This window comes from Rhinatrema bivittatum, chromosome 1 (assembly GCF_901001135.1).
Source record: "Rhinatrema bivittatum chromosome 1, aRhiBiv1.1, whole genome shotgun sequence".
Classification (NCBI taxonomy): Eukaryota; Metazoa; Chordata; class Amphibia; order Gymnophiona; family Rhinatrematidae; genus Rhinatrema; species Rhinatrema bivittatum.
In genome coordinates, this window is record NC_042615.1 from 567,216,651 (window position 1) to 567,238,828 (window position 22,178).

Sequence of the window (22,178 nt, forward strand, 5' to 3'; positions counted from 1 at the left end):
ACCTTGGTAGCGAGTCCATTAAGCTAGGCTGAGAGAACATTGTCCAAATCTCATCGCTATGTGAGTTTCCTCACTCCAAAGGTCATCAAATCTTCACAAGAGTGCACTGTTCTGTTTGTATGTCTCACTCTGCATGTAAACGTAGCCCCTAACCACCCTACACTACTACCTAAACCTCACCTCAAGTTACTAGGTGGGCCTCCTCTAGTAGCATAAATAGCTGCTTACTATATTACCAGCCTTAGCTGCTCTCCCTCTCTCTCTCCAAAACTAAATTTATTTTAAAAAATTGCATTATGGGTAGTTGGCTATTGAAGCCAACCCACTTTTACAGAAATCTCTCCCCTTTTAAGAATTTGCAATAAACCATGTGTTATAGTGCTTAACGCATGCAAAAATGTTATCATGAAAGTTGATAAATGACCCTGTAAATTAGGAGGCAATTTTTAGCCATACTTACTGATCTTAAATTTTGGGCACTTATTCATTTAGCTTGATTTAGGTACCTAAGGGGGTCATTCATCAAATCGCGTTAGGGTGTTATTGCGGGCAATCAGTACAATCAAGCTAGTTAGAGAGAACATGATACAAATCTACTTTTTTTTCACCTTTCATCACTCCAAATCACATTAAGTCTTCACTGATGGTAACTGTACTGTTCATACATATGACTATGCATGTAAAATAGTCCCCCAGAACCCACACCCACAAACCTTACCCCGAGTTACTAGTGCCCCCCTTACAGTGGTATTAATAGTAAACTATTATATGAGCCTCTAAAGAGGTTCTCTCTCTCTCTCTCTCTCTCTCTCTCTCTCTCTCTCTCTCTCTCTCTCTCTCATGATACATTTAACACATGTTGTGGTAAAATATCTATATGATGCAATATCTCAAAAATTACCCTAACCATGCCCCTTTTTTATCACAGGCGCTATTCTCATAAATTTTATAGCAAAATGATGAATCTAGGCCTTAATTAGGTGCCTAGTGTTGAAATAAGTGCTAATCTCCTAATATTTTCCCTACTTTAACTCTGCCCCCTTAGTCACCCACATTTTTAGATCCTAAATTTAAGAGCCTACTGAAAATAGGAGCCTAAATTTAGGAAAGCAGCACTTGTAAAATTTCAAAAAGGCCAATTTCAGGACCTAACTTCAAAGGTTATGGGCCTTAACCTTTTGAAAATTGGATGATAACTTTTCAGCCAAAAATTAATCTAAATTTAGGCTCCTAATATTTAAGAGGCCAATTTTCAAAGGGGTAGATTTTGAAAGGTATGAACGCGGCGATTTTATAACATGCACGTGCCAGCGTGCACATGTTATAAAATCGTATGTGCACATGGCACACGCAAGGGGAGGAACATTAATGCCAATTTCCCGCAGCGACGCATCCTGGCTTTCCCTAGTTCCCTCCCAGTCTGCTCCAATTAAGGAGTGAACTGGGAGGGAACTTCCCTACGCACTACCCTAACCTCCCTTCCCCTTCCCCTCTCCTCCCCAACCCATAAATCCAATTTTTTTTTGTGTTACCTTTGTTGAGCAACATACTTCAGCGCCCGAGCTGAAGTAAGTTGCATGCACCGACACCTGGCCGACGCGTGAGGCTCCGGGACATCGAACAATGGTGCTGTCTCGGCCCTCCCCCGCCCCAATCAAGCCCCACCCCCCTGGCCCGCCCCTTCCAAGAGGCCCAGCACTTGAGCGCATACCTGCCTTTACTCACGTGGCCAGGCCTCTTGGAAGATTCGCCCGGCACGCATAAGGCCTTGCCACACGCGTAAAGGCCAGAATTTACACATGCCGGGCATGTAAAATCTTCCTGTAAGGGTTTAGGCTCCTTACTTTTGGTTTCAGGAGCTTAAATTTGTCCCTGTAGGGGTGGCTCAAGGCAATCTGCTGCCTGAGCATTGGATGAGGTGGAGCCTCCTGCCCATCCCACCCCACCCCAGCACCCAAAAGGGATACAACTCACAAAGTTTATTTATTTATCCTTGGCTTTATTAAGCCACTTGTCCCCAAGAGCTTTAGGTGAATACATAACATGAAACAAATTGGAAATTTATAGAAAATATGAAACCCCACCCTGGTGTGCCTGTCCTGCATGGGTGGGGGTCACAAGCTTATTTGTAGCCTCTTCAGGGCAGGGACCTAGGCTAGAGGAAGACGCGGTCACTTTTCTCCCCAAGGAGTGGGTCCTTTGTTGGATGGGGGGAAAGTTACCTTTCAAGGCCCCAAGTGCTAAGGGTGTCTCTGGTAGCTCTGTGTACCCCTGGGGAAGGAGTATCCCATAATTTATTTATGTATTTATTTACGACATTTCTATATCATCTTTAACAATATAAAATTGACAAAATGGTTTACAATGATATTAAAACAAATTAAATCATAAAAACAAACTAAAATATAAACTAAAATAAACTAAACTAAGAAAAATAAAATAAATACATTTAAATAGAATCAAATAAAATAAATAAGAAAGTTCACACTGAGGATCCATGGTGCAAGACCCGCTCCAGCCACCAAGGTGATGTGCAAAATCAAAGTTTATTTGCAGATAATAATTGTGCAGGGGCACAGTTCACTCTGCATAAGCTCCATAGATAAGGTTAACTTGATTACAGTTCCTTCTCTCAATCTGTGCAAGTTGTTTCCTCACAGGGACCCCAGTTATCTCCACCCTCCAGGATGTGGGAGAGTGAAGACTTTAGGTAGAGCAAGTTCCCCTTTTTAGGTGACAGGGATCTGCTCCACCCCTTGATGAAAATAGGCAAAACAGTCTTGGCACAGAGAGCTGCAAATCCTTTCTCCCCAAGGGCGAAGACTCCTGTGTGGTGTCTTTAGTGTTCTCAACTAATTTGTTACCCTCTTGGTGCTTGGATCCCTTAATGGGGATGTTCCCTTCAGCAAGGAAAGGGCAGCAAAACACTTTGGGCTGGATTTTAAAAGGGTTACACGCTTAAGTTAAGCGCGTAACCCTTAACCCCCCCCCCCGTGCGCGCCGAGCCTATTTTGCGTAGGCTTGACGGCACGTGCAAGCCCCGGGACACGAGTAGGTTCTGGGGCTTTGCTGGGGGGGGCGTGTTGGTGGGCGTGTTGGGGGCAGCGCGACGTTTGGGGCGTTCCGGGGGGGTGTTCCGGGGGGGCGTGGTGCCAGCCCAGGGGCGTTCCGGGGGCATGACCAAGGCCTCCGGACCAGCCCCCAGGACGGGTGATGGCATGGCAGCGGGCCCATGAGCAGGCGTAACTTGTGCAATAAAGGTGGGGGGGGGGGTTAGATAGGGCCGGGAAGGTGGGTTATGTAGGGGAAGGGAGGGGAAGGTGCGGGGGGGTGGAAGGAAAGTTCCTTCCGAGGCCGCTCTGATTTCGGAGCGGCCTCGGAGGGAACGGGCAGCGCGCGCAAGGCTCGGCGTGCGTAAGTTGCACAAATGTGCACCCCCTTGCGCGCGCCGACCCCGGATTTTATAAGATACGCGCGGCTACGTGCACGGCCTGGTGCGCGAACAAAAGTACGCGTGTGCGCTGTTTTTTAAAATGTACCCCTTTCTCTTGAGTCCCAAAAACAAAGTCTCTTCCCTTGTAAAACAATTTAACAACGGAGGATCCTGGCACTGGTCACCACCTCCTCCGACCTCATCGAGGAATAGAGGGGCAGGTCTTCCTTAACCTGGGCAGCCCCCAAAACATCCCCAAGCCTTGAGTCCAGGTGGTGCAGCAGATTTCACCAAGCCTCCTACCAAGAAAAGGTAAAACCCTGAACATATACCCAGAGGGATATCCCAACCAGCTAGTGAGTAGACTGGATGAAAATCCTCCCGACCCTGGTCAGATTCCTCAGGCTGGATTAGCCTGCGTCCTCTGACTGTAGGCGGATTTTAAAACATTCTTGCATGAGGGGAAGAAACAGTTTTTCTAATTAGCCCACAGTTTCTCCAGTTGATATTGAGGTCTTTAGGACCCCTCTGGTTCTTCATCCTGCAAACTCCCCCACGTCACCCTGAACCCTCACACTGTGCTGAAAGCAATAAAACTCGAGATCTCCAGACTTGTTCCTCATCAGGACCAGCTGCACAGTTACGTGGGTAACACGCCGACGTGCGTCATGGTCAGCATATGTCTTGGCCCTGCCCCTGAATGCCCATGCCCCACTCCTTTTCCACACCCTTATCCTTTACATGCCCAAGTATGTACGCGCTTGCTTCGCAGCTTCTTAAAATTTGTGGGGGAGTGCAACTGGAGGGATTTCCTCCTGCTGGAGGGAACTACAGCCAGAGGGACTGCTCAGAGCCTATTTAAAACATCTGAAACTTTTTCTCCATGGAGCGAGTTGAGCCACACCCCCTATGATGTCATCAGACCAGGTTTGGAACTGGTTAAAAGCAGGGGAGCGTGAGAGGTCGCTTGGGAGTGCAACTGGAGGGATTTCCTCCTGCTGGAGGCAACTACTGCCAGAGGGACTGCTCAGAGCCTGTTTAAAACATCTGAAATGTTTTCTCCACGGAGCGAGTTTATTTATTTATTTTATTTATTTAGTGATTTTTATATACCGCGGCACGTAAAGATATACATCACCTCGGTTTACAGTAAACAATAAATTAGCAACAGGCTTTACAGGAAGTAAACAAATGACAGCAACAGGCTTTACATAAATAACGGATTTCAGGAGTGCCTAATATAACTCCTTTAACTATTAAGAACAAATGCATATTCTAATTCAATAACGAAGCAGGAGAGATAATAAGCAATTAACATCGGACCAGGTTTGGAACTGATTAAAAGCAGGGGGCTGCGGTGCACAGCCGCAGGCGTGCGCCTAAGGGGCGCGTTCCTTGCTGCCTCCAATTAATATCGTAGATAATTTCTTGAAGATACATGGGCAGGAAAAAGAAAATTAAGGTATTTCCCTCGGTTCCAACCCCTGGGGCAGTTAGGGGGCCTATGGACAGTCATATAATATGTAGAATGAATGATGTTAGGTAAATTCTAACCCAGATGTATCTTTTTCCTTGGGCTCAATACAGAGTCACGGCTACCATTCATCACCTCGGAGTCAAGACTCTAGATCTGATAAAGATTTAAATGTTTTATGTGTTTCCTTAACTGATTCAATTCCTCAAAATAAGGAAATGGTTGCTGTAGTGGGAGGCTTGGATACGTCTCCACCTGCAGCCATCTCCGATGGAATAATGGAAGCTTCTAATTTAGAAATACCTGATTTAAATAATGTGACCCTGCTTGATGTTTGGAAGTCAGTAAATAGTATGCAAAAATTATTAGCTCAGGCTATGACTCAATTTGGTTCTTTTAATAATGAGACAAAAAAATTCACTTCAAGATCATGAAACTCGATTAACTAGTTTGGAAAGTAATCATATGGCTGTAAATTTACAAGTTTCAAATTCACAAGCAGCAAAAACAGCATTTGTTAAGGATAGTTTGGTAATGTCAAGACAGCTAGAGAGTTTAGAAAATGTAATTAGATCTAAAAATCTTCGTTTTTTAAACTTTCCAATTACCAGACTATTGTCAGCAACAGAGTTGATACGTAAATATCTGGGTGAGGTTTTATAAATTTCTACAAGTAGAGAAATAGTGTTAACTAAGATATTCTATGTTTCTAGATCCAAAATTAGTCCTTTGGGTCCTGAGGTTGGAGTAGATATGATATAGGGAGGTAGCCTGAATTTAACTTCTTTTTTAGATGCTTCAATGGATGATATTCCTAAAGAGCTACCCTCTTAGTAACTTTCAATAGTGAGATTGATAAAAACTTAATTCTACAAAGATAATTTAAAAACAAGGATTTTCTCTTCTGTGGAAGTAAAATCCAGGTTTTTCCAGATGTGGCTAGACTCACCCAGATGAAAAGAAAACAATTTCTAGCATGAAAAGACAGGGTTTTGTCGCTAGGTGCTTTGGGGCGGATTTTAAAACCCCTGCGCGTGTAAATCCGGCAGGATTTACGCGCGCAGGGCCCTCGCGCGCCGGTGTGCCTATTTTGCATAGGCCGCTGGCGCGCATAAAGCCCCGGGACGCGCGTAAGTCCCGGGGCTTTCGAAATGGGGAGGGATGGGGTGTGTCCGGGGGCTTTCCCGAAACGATGCGGCGTTTCGGGGGCGTGCCACGGTGTTTTGGGGGCGGGCCCGGGGGGCGTGGTGCCGGCCCGGGGGCGTGGTCAAGGCCTCCAGACCACGCCCCCGGGACCGGAGGACGGAGCGGGGCTGCCGGCGACGCGTGCAAAGTTACGCCTGCTGAAAGCAGGCGTAACCTTGCCGACAAAGGTAAGGGGGGGTTTAGATAGGGCCGGGGGGGTGGGGGGGAGGGCGAAGAAAAGTTCCCTCCGAGGCCGCTCCGAAATCAGAGCGGCCTCGGAGGGAACAGGCAGGCCGCGCTGGGCTTGGCGCGCACAGGTTGCACAAATGTGCACCCCCTTGCGCGCGCCGACCCCGGATTTTATAAGATACGCGCGGCTACGCGCGTATCTTATAAAATCTGGTGTACTTTTGTTCGCGCCGGTGGCGCAAACAAAAGTACCAGCGCACGTATTGTTTTAAAATCCGCCCCTTTGTTTCTACTCAAATTTCCATGCAAGTGTTGCATTACTTTAAATGGAAATAAGTTATCTTCTATGACCCTGTACATTTAGAAACCCTTTTTCTTGATAAAGAGTTGAAAACTGAGTGATCTAGAGGTCTGCTGAGGAATAGATGGAAAAGAATAGAAATAACATGTCCCTCGTATGAAATTGACGTTTGGTTTTTCTTCTTTCTTTGCTAGGTAGCCCTCTCCATTATTTAATGAGGGCTAGAGAAAAGGTTTTGGATTGATAATTCATAATTATGTTGGTTGTTTTTCTTGGTACTTGTGGAATCCTTATTTCCTGTATTTTATTGATGCAAAAATTGATGAAATCCTAATGAAATATTAATAAAAAAAAAATTGTTTTGCTCGAGCGCAGCCCGCATGTGCGTGTATGTGGCCGTGTTTTGCGCGAGCAACGCGTGTAAACTCTGCCTTCCAATGTCTTTCGTACTCCTGGATGGGAGCTACACAATAGAAAGGAGCTCTTACCAGTACTGCTGCTGAGCACCCCCCCCATCGGAAGCACCACCACTCCCCACTGCTATCATGTTGGCCCAATGTGGCACCACATTGACGATATTTTTTGGAATCAGGCAATCACGTGGTGGGTCTGCCTTGCCTTCCACCGCCTCCACACAGGAACCTGTGGGGCTGCCCTTTTTAATGCTGGTCTGGATGTTAAATAAAGGGAGGCCACAGCAGGGTCCTTTTTGGGGGGCACGACCCGCGGCCTCAAAACTTTGCAACCTGCCTCACCTTTCCTAATGACGGAACTGCCCCTGCAACCTAGAAATTACAAAAGAACCATGACCCAGTCCCAGGCAACCAGATACACTACAGACACTGGCATCCCAACATCAGCTACAGACGCTGAGAATCCAGCACCAGTCACCAGAACAATATCTGAGGGCAGCAACAGTACGACTACTAATAATAGTAATTTCTACTGCACCCCTATACATATGCAGCTCTGAACAAATATACATAAGAGAAAAGCTCCTGCTCATTGAAGCTTACAATCTAGTCAAGAGAAATAGGAGAATCTGCAAACTTCTCTGGTCGGGTAGTAAAACCATCCCAGCATCTGGACTTAGAATTAGAAATGCAATAGTGAAATAAAATGCATGTTTACTGCTTGTACATATGATTAAATTTACTGTTTCACATCTGTGCTTGTTTTCTTTAAAAGAATGGAGATGCAATTGGCAGGTCACTAGATGGCACTATCGCTAGACTAAGATAATTGTGGCGCTCACTACTCAATGTTATAGGTTACCTGTTTAGAGAGTTTATGCACATACATATTCCTAAGGGGTCTTCCATTCCTTTTACCAATATATGAGCAGAAAGCTTAAGACCAATAAGTCTCCGGTCTCTGTCCTTATTCCAAATAAACTAAAGAGCACATGGTTCATGTGAACATAATAGGACTTCCAGGCAAAAGTCCTAGTCCTGCAATGATCTTTCCACCAGTGTTTCCCCACCCTCTTCTGGAGGCACACCTAGCCAGTCGGGTTTTCAGGATTTTCACAATGAATATGCATAGGATAGATTTGCATACCCTGGGTGTCCAATATATACAAATCTATTGCATGCATATTCATTATGGATATCCTGAAAACCTGACTGGCTAGGTGTGCCTCCTGGAGAGGGCGGGGAAACCTTGCTTTACACAAGGCTTTGCTGTTTAACTTTTTTCTGGGATTTGCTTTTCTTTGCAGAAAATTAAATCCTTGGACAAACAATGCACTAGATCAAAATTTTGCAAACAAACTGACTTTCACGTTTTGGGCACTTATTTTGGTCTATATGGGGGCAATATTCAGCTGCTGAGCCACTCGGCTAGTTAGCTGGCTAAACTTAGCCAGCTAACTAGCAGGGTATATTTAGTGGCACGGTTGCACTGCTGAATAGACCTGGCTACCTTAAAGTTAGCTGGATATTTTTATGTGGTTAACTTCAGCGGCATCACCAGAGTTAGCTGCATAAGTTAATATCAGAGTTAGCTGGTTAACTTATGTGACTAACTCCGCTCCTCCCCGAAATGCTTCCTGCCCACCCCCGGAATGCTCCCAACTTATCCTGCTAAATTCTAGAGTTGAGCTGGAAAAGACTATAAGTATGCCGGTGTAGCCATTTAAACGGATAACTTTTCAGTTATCCGTCTAAATGGCTTTTGAATACCAACCTCCTTTACATCTAAAAGATAAATCTGACCCTTGGGCAATAATCAAACCTTGATGTTTTTTTCTTTAAATCTTTCAATGCATTTTTTTTCCAGTTACAGTCACCTATTGGTACTCAAAGTGACCGTCTTAATAACAAATTGGATTCAGATGATGAAGGTGAACTAACACGCAAGAAAGGGTAATGTTCTTAAGATGACCTAACTGCACTGAACCGCACTACTTTTGCCAGTAAAATGTGTATAAACCTCTTCCAGGTCATTGATGTTAAGTGTAGAAGGAAAGCTTAAACATTTTTAGTTTTGCTGCTCCATAGTTTGATGCACATATTGCATTTCAAAGTGTGGGGGTGGCAAGGACAAAGCAAAGCAGGAGAAGCGAGTTAAGATGCTTTCCTCTCCCCAGCTACTTCCCTGAAGCTGAAGAAGTAGTGGGTGGGGGGGGGGGGGGGGATTGAATCAGCCATTGCAGATGGAGGTGTGGGGGGGGGGAAGGCGCAGGATGTGACATGGGGAGATCAGAGAGACTTGGAGAAGTGGGAAGCCCCCTGCAGTGCATTGGTGCCCCTTCCTGTCTTCTCCGTGCCGGATCTCCTATGTCCCGCCCTAACCAGAGCCACATCTCCAACCTGGCTAATGGCGGGATGAAGAGGACCGTGCAGAGTGTGGTCATATTAGATTAATGCGACCATTTTATCGCAGCGGCATTCTACATCCAATTAGCTTGGTAAATACGACGCTAAAGAGCAGTTCAACGTGGGCATAGGGAATGGCAGGCAATATGCGCTACCTGCTGATTCCAACACACTGAGGTACATGCAGTACATCTCTGCATTACTGCATACTATATCCAGCCAATGCCTTTTAGGTGCTAGAAGTATGGTATATTTCAAATGATATTTCACTAATTGTACTGCTCCTGGAACAGCTGACCCTATGTAAGCTATTTTCCATCTTACAGTCTCTGCTGAAAGTGCAAAAAGAATTGTCTTTAACTTATAATGACTGTAAGTCATACAACGGCAGCAGCAAAGATGAAAACAAAGCTCTCATTTGTGATAGGTGATTTTTGTTCATTTGAGAGGGGAATTTTAAAACTGGCTGCATAAGTGCAAAGTCTGTTGGTTCTTTGTACCCATATCCTTTGCATCAGTTTTTAAAGGGAAAGCACCCTATGTGTGTATTTTCCATTTGAAAGTAAATCAAGGAAAACTATCCTCCCCACACCTACACACAGACATACCCAAACACATTTATATATGAGAATTTGTATGAGTGGTTTTCATCGCAAAATCACACACATACTTTTCAAAAGTTGTAAACTTGTGTGCATGGTTCCAGCCCCAGCACCTCAGAATGCCTCCACCTACTGCAGGTAAAAGTATGGTCACAAATACCCTATGCACATATTTGTACCCATATATCGTGTGAGCAGTTTTCCAAGGCTTTGAAAATTACCCTTTCTAGGTAATACTTCTTTAAAATTCAGGATCTTTTCAGACTTGCACAACAGTGAGTAATCCCCATATCTTTCATCAACTTTCTGTCTCACACCCTCTGCTTATGTTCTTGGCATGATAGTCTGGTCCTTCCAGTATTTAAATACATATATGCACGCCTTGCCAGTAATTCAATGAAAAACATTTCCTCCTGTGATTTAAGCTACAACCATCAGTGTTTTGTAAACAAACGTTGCTACATTTGAGTTGCATCTCTTCCATCTTGATCAAGCATGAATTGAGATTTGGTTGAAAGTTAAATCATAACGAATCATGTAATTAACAGAGAAACTTAGAAAATGATGGCAGAAAAGAACCACAAAAAACATATTGTCTACCTATTTCTGATACAGTCTGGCAGGATCTGCCTGATCTCTGCCCTCGTGCTCATGTCCTTGCATCTGACGTTCTCCTATACTTATCCCAAGTTTTCTTGAATTCTGTTGCGGGTTTCCACCACCTCCAATGGACGGCACTTCCAAATTCTGTAAAGAAATATTTCCTTACATAACTTCCAAGCCTACACTATTTGATTTCCATGTCATGACCCCTTATTCTAAATCTTCTTTTCCATGCTTGCTTCTTGTGCGCTATTTACACCTTTGAGGTAATGGAATTCCTCAGTCTCCTTGCCTTTCCTATAATGGTTTATATAGTTAGGACCTTAAGTCTCATTTCATAGCGCTTGGGATGCAAACTCTGCATCATTCTGGAGGTACAGTCCCTAGAAGCAATGCAATACTCCAGAGGTTGTCTCATTAGGGACATAGGGAGCCTCAACCACACAAAAACTGAAATCGTACACATCTCTAACAAACCACTGGCATGGAATATTCAAGTCTGTTCAGCCACACAAAGCACAAACCATCTCGTCACAACTACAAGAAACCTAGGCGTCACCTTAGACGTCACCTTAGACTCCGAACTCTATAATAAAAGAAGGCTATTTCAAATTACAAGTCCTCAAAAAAAATCAAACCCCTACTTCTCAGTCAAGACTATCGATCTGTACTCCAAGCCCTCATTTTCTCCAAACTTGACTACTGCAATTCCATCCTCCTTGGGCTTGAATACTGTGTACAATTCTGGTCGCCGCATCTCAAAAAAGATATACTTGCGATGGAGAAGGTACAGAGAAGGGCAACCAAAATGATAAAGGGGATGGAACAGCTCCCCTATGAGGAAAGGCTGAAGAGGTTAGGGCTGTTCAGCTTGGAGAAGAGACGGCTGAGGGGGGATATGATAGAGGTCTTTAAGATCATGAGATGTCTTGAACGAGTAGATGTGACTCGGTTATTTACCCTTTCGAATAATAGAAGGACTAGGGGGCATTCCATGAAGTTAGCAAGTAACACATTTAAGACTAATCGGAGAAAATTCTTTTTCACTCAACGCACAATAAATCTCTGGAATTTGTTGCCAGAGAAGGTAGTTATTGCAGTTAGTGTAGCTGGGTTCAAAAAAGGTTTGGATAAGTTCTTGGAGGAGAAGTCCATTAATGGCTATTAATCAATTATACTTAGGGAATAGCCACTGCTATTAATTAATTTACATATAACAGTTAAACTGTTATATGTAAAGCTGGTTGCTAATTTATTGTTTCACTGTAAACCGAGGTGATGTATTGCTATACGTACCTCGGTATAAAAGAATCCATAAATAAATAAATTAATTAATTAATTGCATCAGTAGCATGGGTTCTTCTTAGTGTTTGGGTAATTGCCAGGTTCTTGTGGCCTGGTTTTTGGCCTCTGTTGGAAGCAGGATGCTGGGCTTGATGGACCCTTGGTCTGTCCCAGCATGGCAATTTCTTATGTTCTTATGTTCTTATGTTGGGCTCCCAACCACCACCCTCAAGCCACTCCAACTACTACAAAATGCGGCAGCCAGATCACTCACAAACAGCAAGCGCTCCACACACATCACCCCCATACTAAAAGACCTCCACTGGCTCCCCATAACCCACAGAATTCAATACAAAGCCCTTACCCTAATACACAAATCCCTTTACAACGAAAAAACAGACTGGCTAAAGGACACCCTTCATCCATAGTCCTCCCAAAGAGACCTACGATCCAACAACTCCGGATTACTTACCATTCCCGCCAATAAACAAGCACAACACACCTCAATATGTGAATGAGCAATTTCAATAGCTGGACCCACTCTATGGAACAAACTACCTGCAAATCTCAGAATGGAACCCTCATCACAAATATTCAAAAAATCACTAAAAACATGGCTATTCCAAAAAGCCTACTCAGCCAACAGTTAACTTCACGGCATCCACAACCACCGATCCCAAACAGATCTCCAACCCTGCACATATCCTACAATGAATACTCTTAATAGTCAAACCAACTGTCAAGCTACTATATTTGTCATGAAAATAAGCCATTTTATTATAATGTTATAATCCTATCCTTTCAATGTTTACCACAATATTATAATCCTATCCTTCACTAAACTATACCTCGCTGTAGTTTTATAAACCACCAATGTAAAGATAATGTAGTTTTATAATCCATCAATGTAAAGATAGTAATTCCTGTAATCACACTATCTCACTAAATTTCATGTAAACCGATGTGATACTCACAGGTGAATATCGGTATATGAAAAACAAATAAATAAATACATTTGCATAAGAAGCCACACATTTTATAGAATGTCATGTATTTCTGCCCCAAAATTGCACACACATATGTTTCAGGATGCGCATATATTTGTAATGCAGGAAAACACGCATTTTCTCTACCCATTTTAGCACGGTGCACACCTATATTTTATGAGTGTAATAATTGTAACATTTGTGTGTAATAACCCAGAGCTAAATAAAGGTGCAGATATTTTGTAAACATTGTGCATGCTTTGAATAGGAAAATACTTGTGTACATACTTGCAATTGCTAGTTCACTGATACCTCGACCAGTTCACCCTGGCTCTCCCGCACTTCATCCACCTCCCCCCCCCCCCCCCCCCACCGCCCCGCCACGCCCTGCCACCATCACCACCACCGCTATCGCTGCCACCATCACCCAGACCTCCCACCCAAAAACTGCAGAAAAAAAGACAAGGGCAATTTCACTTCTGCAACTTAATTAGCAGGTGTAAAAGCATATGGACAAGTTCAGTAATGTGTGTGTGAATACCACTTATAAAAAAGTAACTTGTGCACGAACCTCCAAACCCCCATCCTGGTACGTCCCTAAACCATCCCGTTTTCTCCCGTTAACATTTATGTATGACACTACAAGTACGCACATTCATGAGAAAAGATGTTATCAATTAGAACATAGGCATGTCTATACTGTCTTCATGCTTAAATGCAGATTTAACATGCGCAAACCTTTCGAAAATTAACTCTGTACAGAGTAGGCATATACGCACAATGAAAAAAAAATGTTGTTTCCATTAATTTTTTTCATTTCAGGAGTGCAGGGTTTCTTCATTTTTTATTTTGTTTTATGTTAAAAACATCTCAGTTAAGTTTAAATGAAATAAACACAAAGAAAGAAATACAAATAGGAAAAAAAAAACACAAAAGAAAATACAAAACGAAATGTCCCATTAACAGCTCCCCACAGCGCCGACGTAATTAAAAAAAAGTTGTTATCCTGACCGTTCCCCACCCTCCCCCCTTGACCCCACAGGCATACAGCAAACTTCCCATCTTACGGATCAGAGAAAGCCAAATGAGGCAGCAGTGACCTCCAGTTACTCTTGCCCCTTCAGATCCCAGTTTCAAAATGGAGCGGGCCGGCCTTGAGGCCAGCACCGACCTGTTGGCTAAATCGCCATACAACAAAATGGTGCTGGCATCAGGGCCTGACCCTTCCATTTTCCCATTGGTACCCAGTGGGGCAGGAGCCACTGGTATGGGTCTGCCTTGCGCTATGTGGCTTGCTATGACCCTCAGACCATACGAATGTGGTAAGTTACTGCCCTGGGTGGATGGGTGGTTAGGAGAAGAGCCTGGTGAACTTAGGGTGAGGCTGCGGGGGGAGGGAAGCTGGGTGGCAGCTCTTACAGGGAGGTTCTTTCCCTGACGCACTGAAATGAAAGTAGTGCAATTTTCTAAAAAATCATGTCTTCAGGTAATGCATTACTTCACCTTCAGAAGTCCCTCTGAAAATTACACTTCCTCTGTCGTGACAGAGAAAACTTAGAGCAGCCCCAGAATACAGTCAAATGTGAAATGGGGTACTGCAATATATGTATGAAAGCCCAGGCCACCGACCCAGGGCTTTTGCCTTTGAAGTTCATGCTGTTCATCTGTTCTGCTTTGGATCAGATTCCCACACAGTTTGACCTACATTTGCAGCAGCGTTCAGCATCCAGATCAGAGAGATTCTGTTTTCCTCTAGAGTGTTTTGAACCCGTTCTTATAGTGATTTTGTTTTATTGACATGAATTTGTATTTCACTTGCTTATGTATGGTACCTAATTTAATATTTATTTATAATATATTCTGCACAATTTTCTTTCATCCACTACTTTCATTTCTGCAATTTTAGGGGTTTGTTTTCTAAACGTTTATCGATAGGGCCCTAACGCACGCGATAAACCCCTATTGCACGCGAAAAGGGCCTTTTCACGTGCAATAGGATGCACATAAGCTGGAGGGGAGGAGTCAGGGCAGGGAGGGGGAGGAGTCAGCCGCGGCACCGCTGCCAGCAATAATGTGAGGGACATTATCGCCGGCAGTAGTGCGGCGAATAGCACCACCTTTTACGGTGGCGCTATTTGTGAGAGAGGCTGCAGCCGGCCACACCGCCAATGGCGAAATCGCACCGCCAACGGCTACGGCCTTTCGCAGGCCTGCCCCCCCTTCGCCCCGCCCCCTTTTTCGCGGGATTCATCATTCTGCGAAGAATGATGAATCCAGCCCTTAGATATGTGTTGTGGTTTGTTGCCTCTCTAATTTATTTTTACCTTACAATGAAGGAATATAGCTGGAAACTTTTGAGTTCTGCTCACCCTTCTAGACTCAGATTGGCATGGATGAAAGGGGCAGGGAAGAAAAGGAGGGAAGAGCAGAGAGATGCAAATATTCTATTCCCCTGCTCCCCCAAGATATTCTCACACACATATTCCCTCATGTTCACATGCTCTCTCACACATATATTCCCTCATGTTCACATGCTCTCTCACACACATGCACACATGTGCCTCCACTTTCTCCTCCCAAGAACTCTTACCCTTCCAACCCCCACTCGCCAGGTATGTGAATAGAACCTGGAATACGATCCGTGAGTTACATGGATCTCAGTTAGGTCAGTTAGATCCTGGTGGGGTTAGGATTTTATTTTATTTTCTATTTGGTTGCATTGTATAATCATAAGATTAGAATGAGTCACTTGCTAATGGCAGTGGACCTCTTGGTTTCCCCAAGAAAGCATACCACAGCCATGAGTGGTTTGATTTTTTGACTTTTTTTGTTATACCTCAGAATATTGAAACTGGTTATCCTGGGCTATAATTAATGGGCTTTGATAACAAGCTGATTGCTGAGGATTTTTGCTTTTAAATGTGTTATGCTTTTATTATAACTGTATTTGGTTTTAGTCTTTAACTGAAAATAATGTAATATTTGATTATGTGTGTCTTGTTGTTGCCTGCTGAGAACTGTGTATCAAGCATGATATAAGTTCCTTAAATAAGTAAATAAATAAATAAACAAACAAACATAAATAAATAAATGCCTGAGCACTGTTTTAGGGACAAAGATTTAAAATACCTTTTATAAAGGACTGTGTACTCAGAGAACTTTTTAGCTCAGTTTGCTAGGGGAGGGCTTAGGAGGCCCATGGAGTAGCCAGGATCACTGTTCAGCTATGATATGTGGTCACATGGCACACTATTGCTACTATCCTTCATAAAATGTAGCTTTATGTTTTTTTATTATGGGCATGTTAATATTTTGAGTTATCTAGTCAGTACTACTGCTTTAAAAGTAGAGAAGTCAAACAATTTCACTTACAATTGTTGGAACATCACAAAACAAACAAACTTACAGTTTTATTTTGTTACTCATAATATGAGGACATAGCAAATTCATTATTGGCAAAAATAATACTTAATTGTTTTTATAGTGGCATTAGAGTTCCCAGCACTGAACAAGACAATTAATTTGGTTAAAATGTACATACCTAATGGCTTATAATCAAGCTTGGAGAACAGGACATTTAAGTAAGTAACTTGTTGAAGATCATAGACTAGTTTGCATGACTATGCTCTAGCCCAGGGAGAGGCAGCTCCAGATATATTTCTATGCAGTGAAGGTGATGCTTGCAAATATATTTCATGCATATTCTTGATGGATATCCTGAAAACCAGTCCTTTTTGCGGCACCTGAGAACTGCCTACCCCTGCCCTAATTATTGCATTGAATTGCCTGTCTGACAGGACACCACTTCAGTTGCACACCAGCTGCCTCCTTCCCCTGCAAAAGCTCTGCAGAACTGTTGTAAATGAAAAATTAAGATAGTAGAATGTGCTCATTTAGCTTATAATCCTTATCTGACTTTCTCGAAAATTATTTGTTAATTTGTTCTATTTGTCTGTGTTGCTCCTAGGTGGCTGGAGCTGAAATATGATGCAGTGTGTGACTTTTACAGAAAACACAAAATCATAATCTGGCGTGTTATCTACGGAATTTTGCTAATAGGTATTTTGTAACATTCTAAGGAAATTGATAAAGCCAAATAGTTTACTGTCGCTGTCTTTCAAAATGTGCAGTCTATCACAATTTCAGTAATCAAAATCTGCTAAAATATGCAGTGCATTATAGTAAAGATCCTGAAATAAAGACATCAATTTGATGTCCATATTTTTTTTTTTAATCTGGTAGTATGGAAAGCAATTCCTGCTATACAGCAACATCAAACAAGTTAAATAAAGAGATTCTGTGCTCAAGAGATGCTGAAGTTTTGGAACATTTTGCTAGTGGCAATAGTCAGAATTAAAAAGAAATTATGGGGATAATTTTGTAACAGTTACATAAATTAGATGACAAAATCATTTATAAAACAGATCAAATTTCAAAGCAAACTTAAACACTTATGAATGCTTGGAAAATTATACCATCTTAACTACTCCCCACACCCCCCTACTATTTATGTGTGCAGCAATGTTTTCTTATGTTTTCAAAAGTGTGTGTGCAAGTCCATACCCTCCCTTACTCTGCTCCCATCATATCCTCAGGTAAAGCACTGTTGTACCACAGAAAAGGCCTCAAAAAATGACTCTCCCCAAGGCCAATTTTCAAACCTCTGTGCTAGACTGCGCAGGGTTCCCTTCAAACACGCAGTGGCCTTGGGGAGAATCATTTTTTGAAGCCTTTTCTGCGGTACAACAATGCTTTACCTGCGGATATGATGGGAGCAGAGTAGGGGACAAATGTTAACATCAGATGTCAAAGGGAAGGAATGAAGGTGCATTCTGTTTGAAAACTGCCTCACCAAAAGTATTTGCATAAGTTACTAGCTATTAATTTCAGAGCACCTAAATTTCCCATGCAAACTTGTAGGACTAGTTTTTAAACTTGAAAAGTATGGGGTAGATTTACGCGCGCAGGGCACTCGCGCACCGGCGCACAAAGCCCCAGGACGCGCCTAAGTCCCGGGGCTTGCTAAAATGGGTGGTCTGGGGGGCGTGTCTGCGGTCCGGGGCAGTCCAGGGGTGTGGCCGAGTGCCCCGACACAGCGGCCTGTGATGGGGCCTGGCCAGCCGGCAGGCGTAACTCCATTGAACAAGGTGGGGTGGGGGGGATTTAGGTAGGGCTGGGGGGGTGGGTTAGATAGGGGAAGGGAGGGAAAGATGGGGAGGGTAAAAAAAAAGTTCCCTCCAAGGCCGCTCCGATTTCGGAGCGGCCTCGGAGGGAACGGAGGCAGGCTGCGTGGCTCGGCGCACGCAGGCTGCCGATTTTGCGCAGACTTGCGCGCGCTGACCCCGGATTTTAAAAGATACGCACGGCTACACGCGTGCTGTTTTTTAAAATGTACCTCAGAGTATAAGCTCCACCCCCAACCACGCCTCCAGGAATACCCTACTGCACGGTCCAGGTAAGCTTCTGCATCAACATAACATACCCACATACTGGGCAAGCAATTTATGAAACAACATTTCTGTATGTAAAGCAATGTTTTATGCATGGAAATGCATTTGAAAATTGCACCCATAATGTCAAAAAAAAGGGCCTACAAGAAGTAGGGACTGGATGACATGAACTTTAAAAAATATTTGGAACAGAACCATGAGCCTTGAATTGAAAAATATATTTTCCTAAAAAAAAAACAAAAAAAAAAAACATGGAGATGGTAAACAAAAATCTGAAGAAAACCATACAAAGATAAGGAACATGTAGAGCAGAAATCAGTGATAACCAGGACTGGAGAACAGGGTGCAATGTCTGTGAAAGTTAAATTCAAAATTACCCATTTTTGTGGATTTGGGTTCTGAAATCCACTGCTATATTATGAGGTCCATGTTCAAAATAATTTGTCCAACTAAGTCTGGCACATAGCCAGGCAAACTGCTGGATTTAAATATCATGCTGTGCCAACCACTGCCAATTTATTTATCCTGGTAGGTTTTTAGCCAGATAACTTACCTGGATAAACTGGAGATATTCCAGGTTGAGGCTAATGTATCCAGATAAAGATAATGCTGATCTTCAGTGTTACACTGGTAACTTAACCATGTAAAACTGGTCGTGCCACAGAGCAGTCCTATACTTATCTGGATAAACGTATCCAAATAATTTGGTTTTAATTTGGTATATTCAGCAGCATGCCTGCATCACCGAATATCCATTTTAAGCTATCCTGATAAGTTTATCCGGATAATGTGCCCAGACAGTCCACGGCTGAATATGTTTCTAAATTAAAAAAAAAAAGAAAAACATTTCTAATCTTTGCTATTTCACATATTTGAGGCACCATGTCGCTGAAAACTATTATGACAGTGTAAGAGAGTGTCAAGTTATATTATAGAAGTCAGTGCACACAGAGCTCAGATTTTCCTGGCTTTTTGGAACTAAGGCAGGGTTTTTTTTAGATACAACTAATTTAATTCCCTCAAGAAACTGCTCACTGTTACAAAGCAATAACCAACAAATCATTAGAAACAGAACCAAAAGCACCAACATATGTTCTAATGATAGATAGCTACAACAGGACAAAAACAAATTGGAGCTCTAAATTATTTTAGGCATATCAAGTGCGTGTCTCTGACAGGACCAGATTTAAGATTACAGTATCCTCGAAGATTGGCTAGGGAGTGAGAGGTGGAAGGGACGCCTAGTCTGAAGCTCCTTCCAAATTTGCTATACCTGGCATAGTCTTGTGTTGCTTATGCCTAAATCTGGCCCTGATTTCCGAGTAGAGGAGAACTGGTGGGCACTTAACCAAAGGAAGAATAAAATGCTTCTAGTTTATATCCTCCTACTTAGCATAATTGCATGCATGCTTCTTCATTCTACAGTACTGTCTGGTTCAATCTGTTTCAGTTGCTTAATATATTCATTTTTTTTTTTACATGTTTGTTTTTCCTTGACAGGTTTTTTTGCCCTGGTGATTGCAGCATGCGTTCTGAACTTTCACCGAGCACTAGCACTCTTTGTGCTAACAATGCTGGCCATATTTTTTGTTTTCTGGGACTTTTTTATGGCCAGATATGAAAATAAAGTCGCCAAGTGCTTTTCTCCTTGTGGAAGGCTTTTGCAAAGACAGTGGTTTTGGATGAAATGGTAAATGCAGCTGTTTTGCCTTACATGGAGGAAAGTGTAAACTGTAGCCCAAAGGGGTTGGTTTTAAAGTTTACAAATATGTTTTTATTATAGAATGTTATGTCTTTTGGTAGCTTTCTGATATCAGGATTAATCTAAATTCCTTAGACAAAAATAGAAGTAAAATTTATAGACTGGCACCATGCAGGAAGAATTTGGGTGCATTCTTTTTAAAATCAAAAAAGTATACACATCAATCCCAACCCTGCCCAGACTCCACCCCTGAACTGCTTCTCCCTTATGCATATAAAAGCAAACAAAACCGAAGGAGCAGGTAAGTTCTTTAATAGGAAAAATGAGGGAAGATAGGTAGGGTTTAGGGGTCAGGGAGACGAGGGGATTATTGTTGTTCTGCGCTTACACAATTTTGTATATAACCTGTGTACATATCAATTGTTCCTCGTACCCCTGTACATAGCTTCTCCTTATGTATCCACATTCACCCTCCCCCTCCCCCTCCTTTGTCTCGTCTACCCCTACCCCTCCCTCCCTTATTTATCTTATTTTTCCAGTTAATTGCCCTGTTACTGCGTTTGTGTTACACACTGTTCCTTGTAAAGGCCTTGCCTATATATCCTTTGGTTGTAAGTTATCTGTAAACCGGCACGATGTGCAAACGGTTGCCGGTATATAAAACAAAATAAATAAATAAAATAAATAAAAGGGAGAAAGGTTGGGTAGGGGGTTAGGGAAGTACCCTCCCAGTCCGCTCCTTTATTGGAGCGGACTGGGAGGGAACTGGGGATGTCCCGATTGTGTCGCCGTGTGCTTTTTAAGAAAATCACACCTTAAATGCCACCCACGCGCACATGCGTGCGCCGAAATAAAATAGGGCACACATGTGCGCAGCTATCGGATTTTGTAAAATGCGCGTGTCTTTTAAAATCTACCCCATTGTGTATATGCATGTAATTTTACGTTAATATCTGTCGCACAATTGTCTTAAGAGCCATGTCTGCCAGTAAAGCTCTACTTTACCCAGAGACTTCCCTTCAAAAATTACCCTCTTCAAAATCATTTATATTTATTCATCTATTTATTACAATGTATTAATCACCTCTATTGGCCCACTTGAGGCAATAGACATATAACAGTGCAATCCAGAGATATTGGCCAACCAACATAATATATAAAAGCATATTAAAAACATTCTATGCTCCTATCCATGCTTAAATCCCAACAACCACCAACCAGCATCTCCCACCAAATCAACCATCACCCAATCCTCTATCAAAACCTTCCCCCACCCCCTCCCCATTACCACATAATATTTTAAACCACCCATCTTACTTCTCCTAGTCAGCAAAATGACTCACGTCAGCCATTCTTGACTCAATTTAACAGTTTACTTTAGTAGGAAAGCGTCACAAAATAATCACATTTCAATTGCTTTACGTAATATGAGACAATCATTTTGTAAATATGTTCTTGGAAGTTTATTCTAAGGGTTGGGGCTATCACTGAAAATACCCATCTACTTCATTGTTACAGGGCTTCTGTTGCTGAGGTAATGCACAAGAACTCCTCTAGGGAGGATCATAGTGCTTAGGAAGAAACTTAATCAATTCAACAAATCTGCAAATACTCTAGACCTAGACCATTCAGATCCTTAAAAGTCAATATAAGTTTGTTAACCTGGATTCTATATGTGACTGCTAAGCAGCAATGCAACATGTGCAATACTAGTAAGACCAGTTTTTGAACAAGGAAGCATTAACTGATTTAATCAGACACAGGGCTGAAAGAGGGAGAGAGAGAGAGAGACTCTTTATAAGGCTTAGTTTGATACTCAATGGGGTACATTTTAAAACATAGCGCGCACGCGTACTTTTGTTCGCGCACCAGACGCGAACAAAAGTACGCTGGATTTTATAAGATACGCGCGTAATCTGGGGTCGGCATGCGCAAGGGGGTTCACATTTGTGCAACTTGCGCGTGCCGAGCCCTGCACGCGCTGCCCGTTCCCTCCGCCTTCCCCTCCCTAACCCACCTCCCCGCCCTATCTAAACCCCCCTACCTTTGTCGCAGAAGTTACACTTGCTCGAAGCAGGCGTAACTTTGCGCGCGCCGGGCCGGCTGCCACGCGCCATGTTCCGGTCCGGGGGCTGGTCCGGAGGCCGCAG

The 22,178-nt window shown here is 42.9% G+C and overlaps 1 protein-coding gene across 1 annotated transcript in view; it reads left to right on the forward strand.

The window, feature by feature from the left end:
- SLC28A3 (solute carrier family 28 member 3) overlaps nucleotides 1-22,178 on the forward strand; it is a 161,946-nt gene that overhangs the window by 46,084 nt on the left and 93,684 nt on the right. Inside the window, exons 3-5 of the mRNA XM_029617345.1 lie at nucleotides 8,863-8,948; nucleotides 16,844-16,935; nucleotides 19,827-20,016. Of these exons, the coding sequence (XP_029473205.1) occupies nucleotides 8,863-8,948; nucleotides 16,844-16,935; nucleotides 19,827-20,016 (368 nt within the window). The remainder of the gene's footprint in view (nucleotides 1-8,862; nucleotides 8,949-16,843; nucleotides 16,936-19,826; nucleotides 20,017-22,178) is intronic.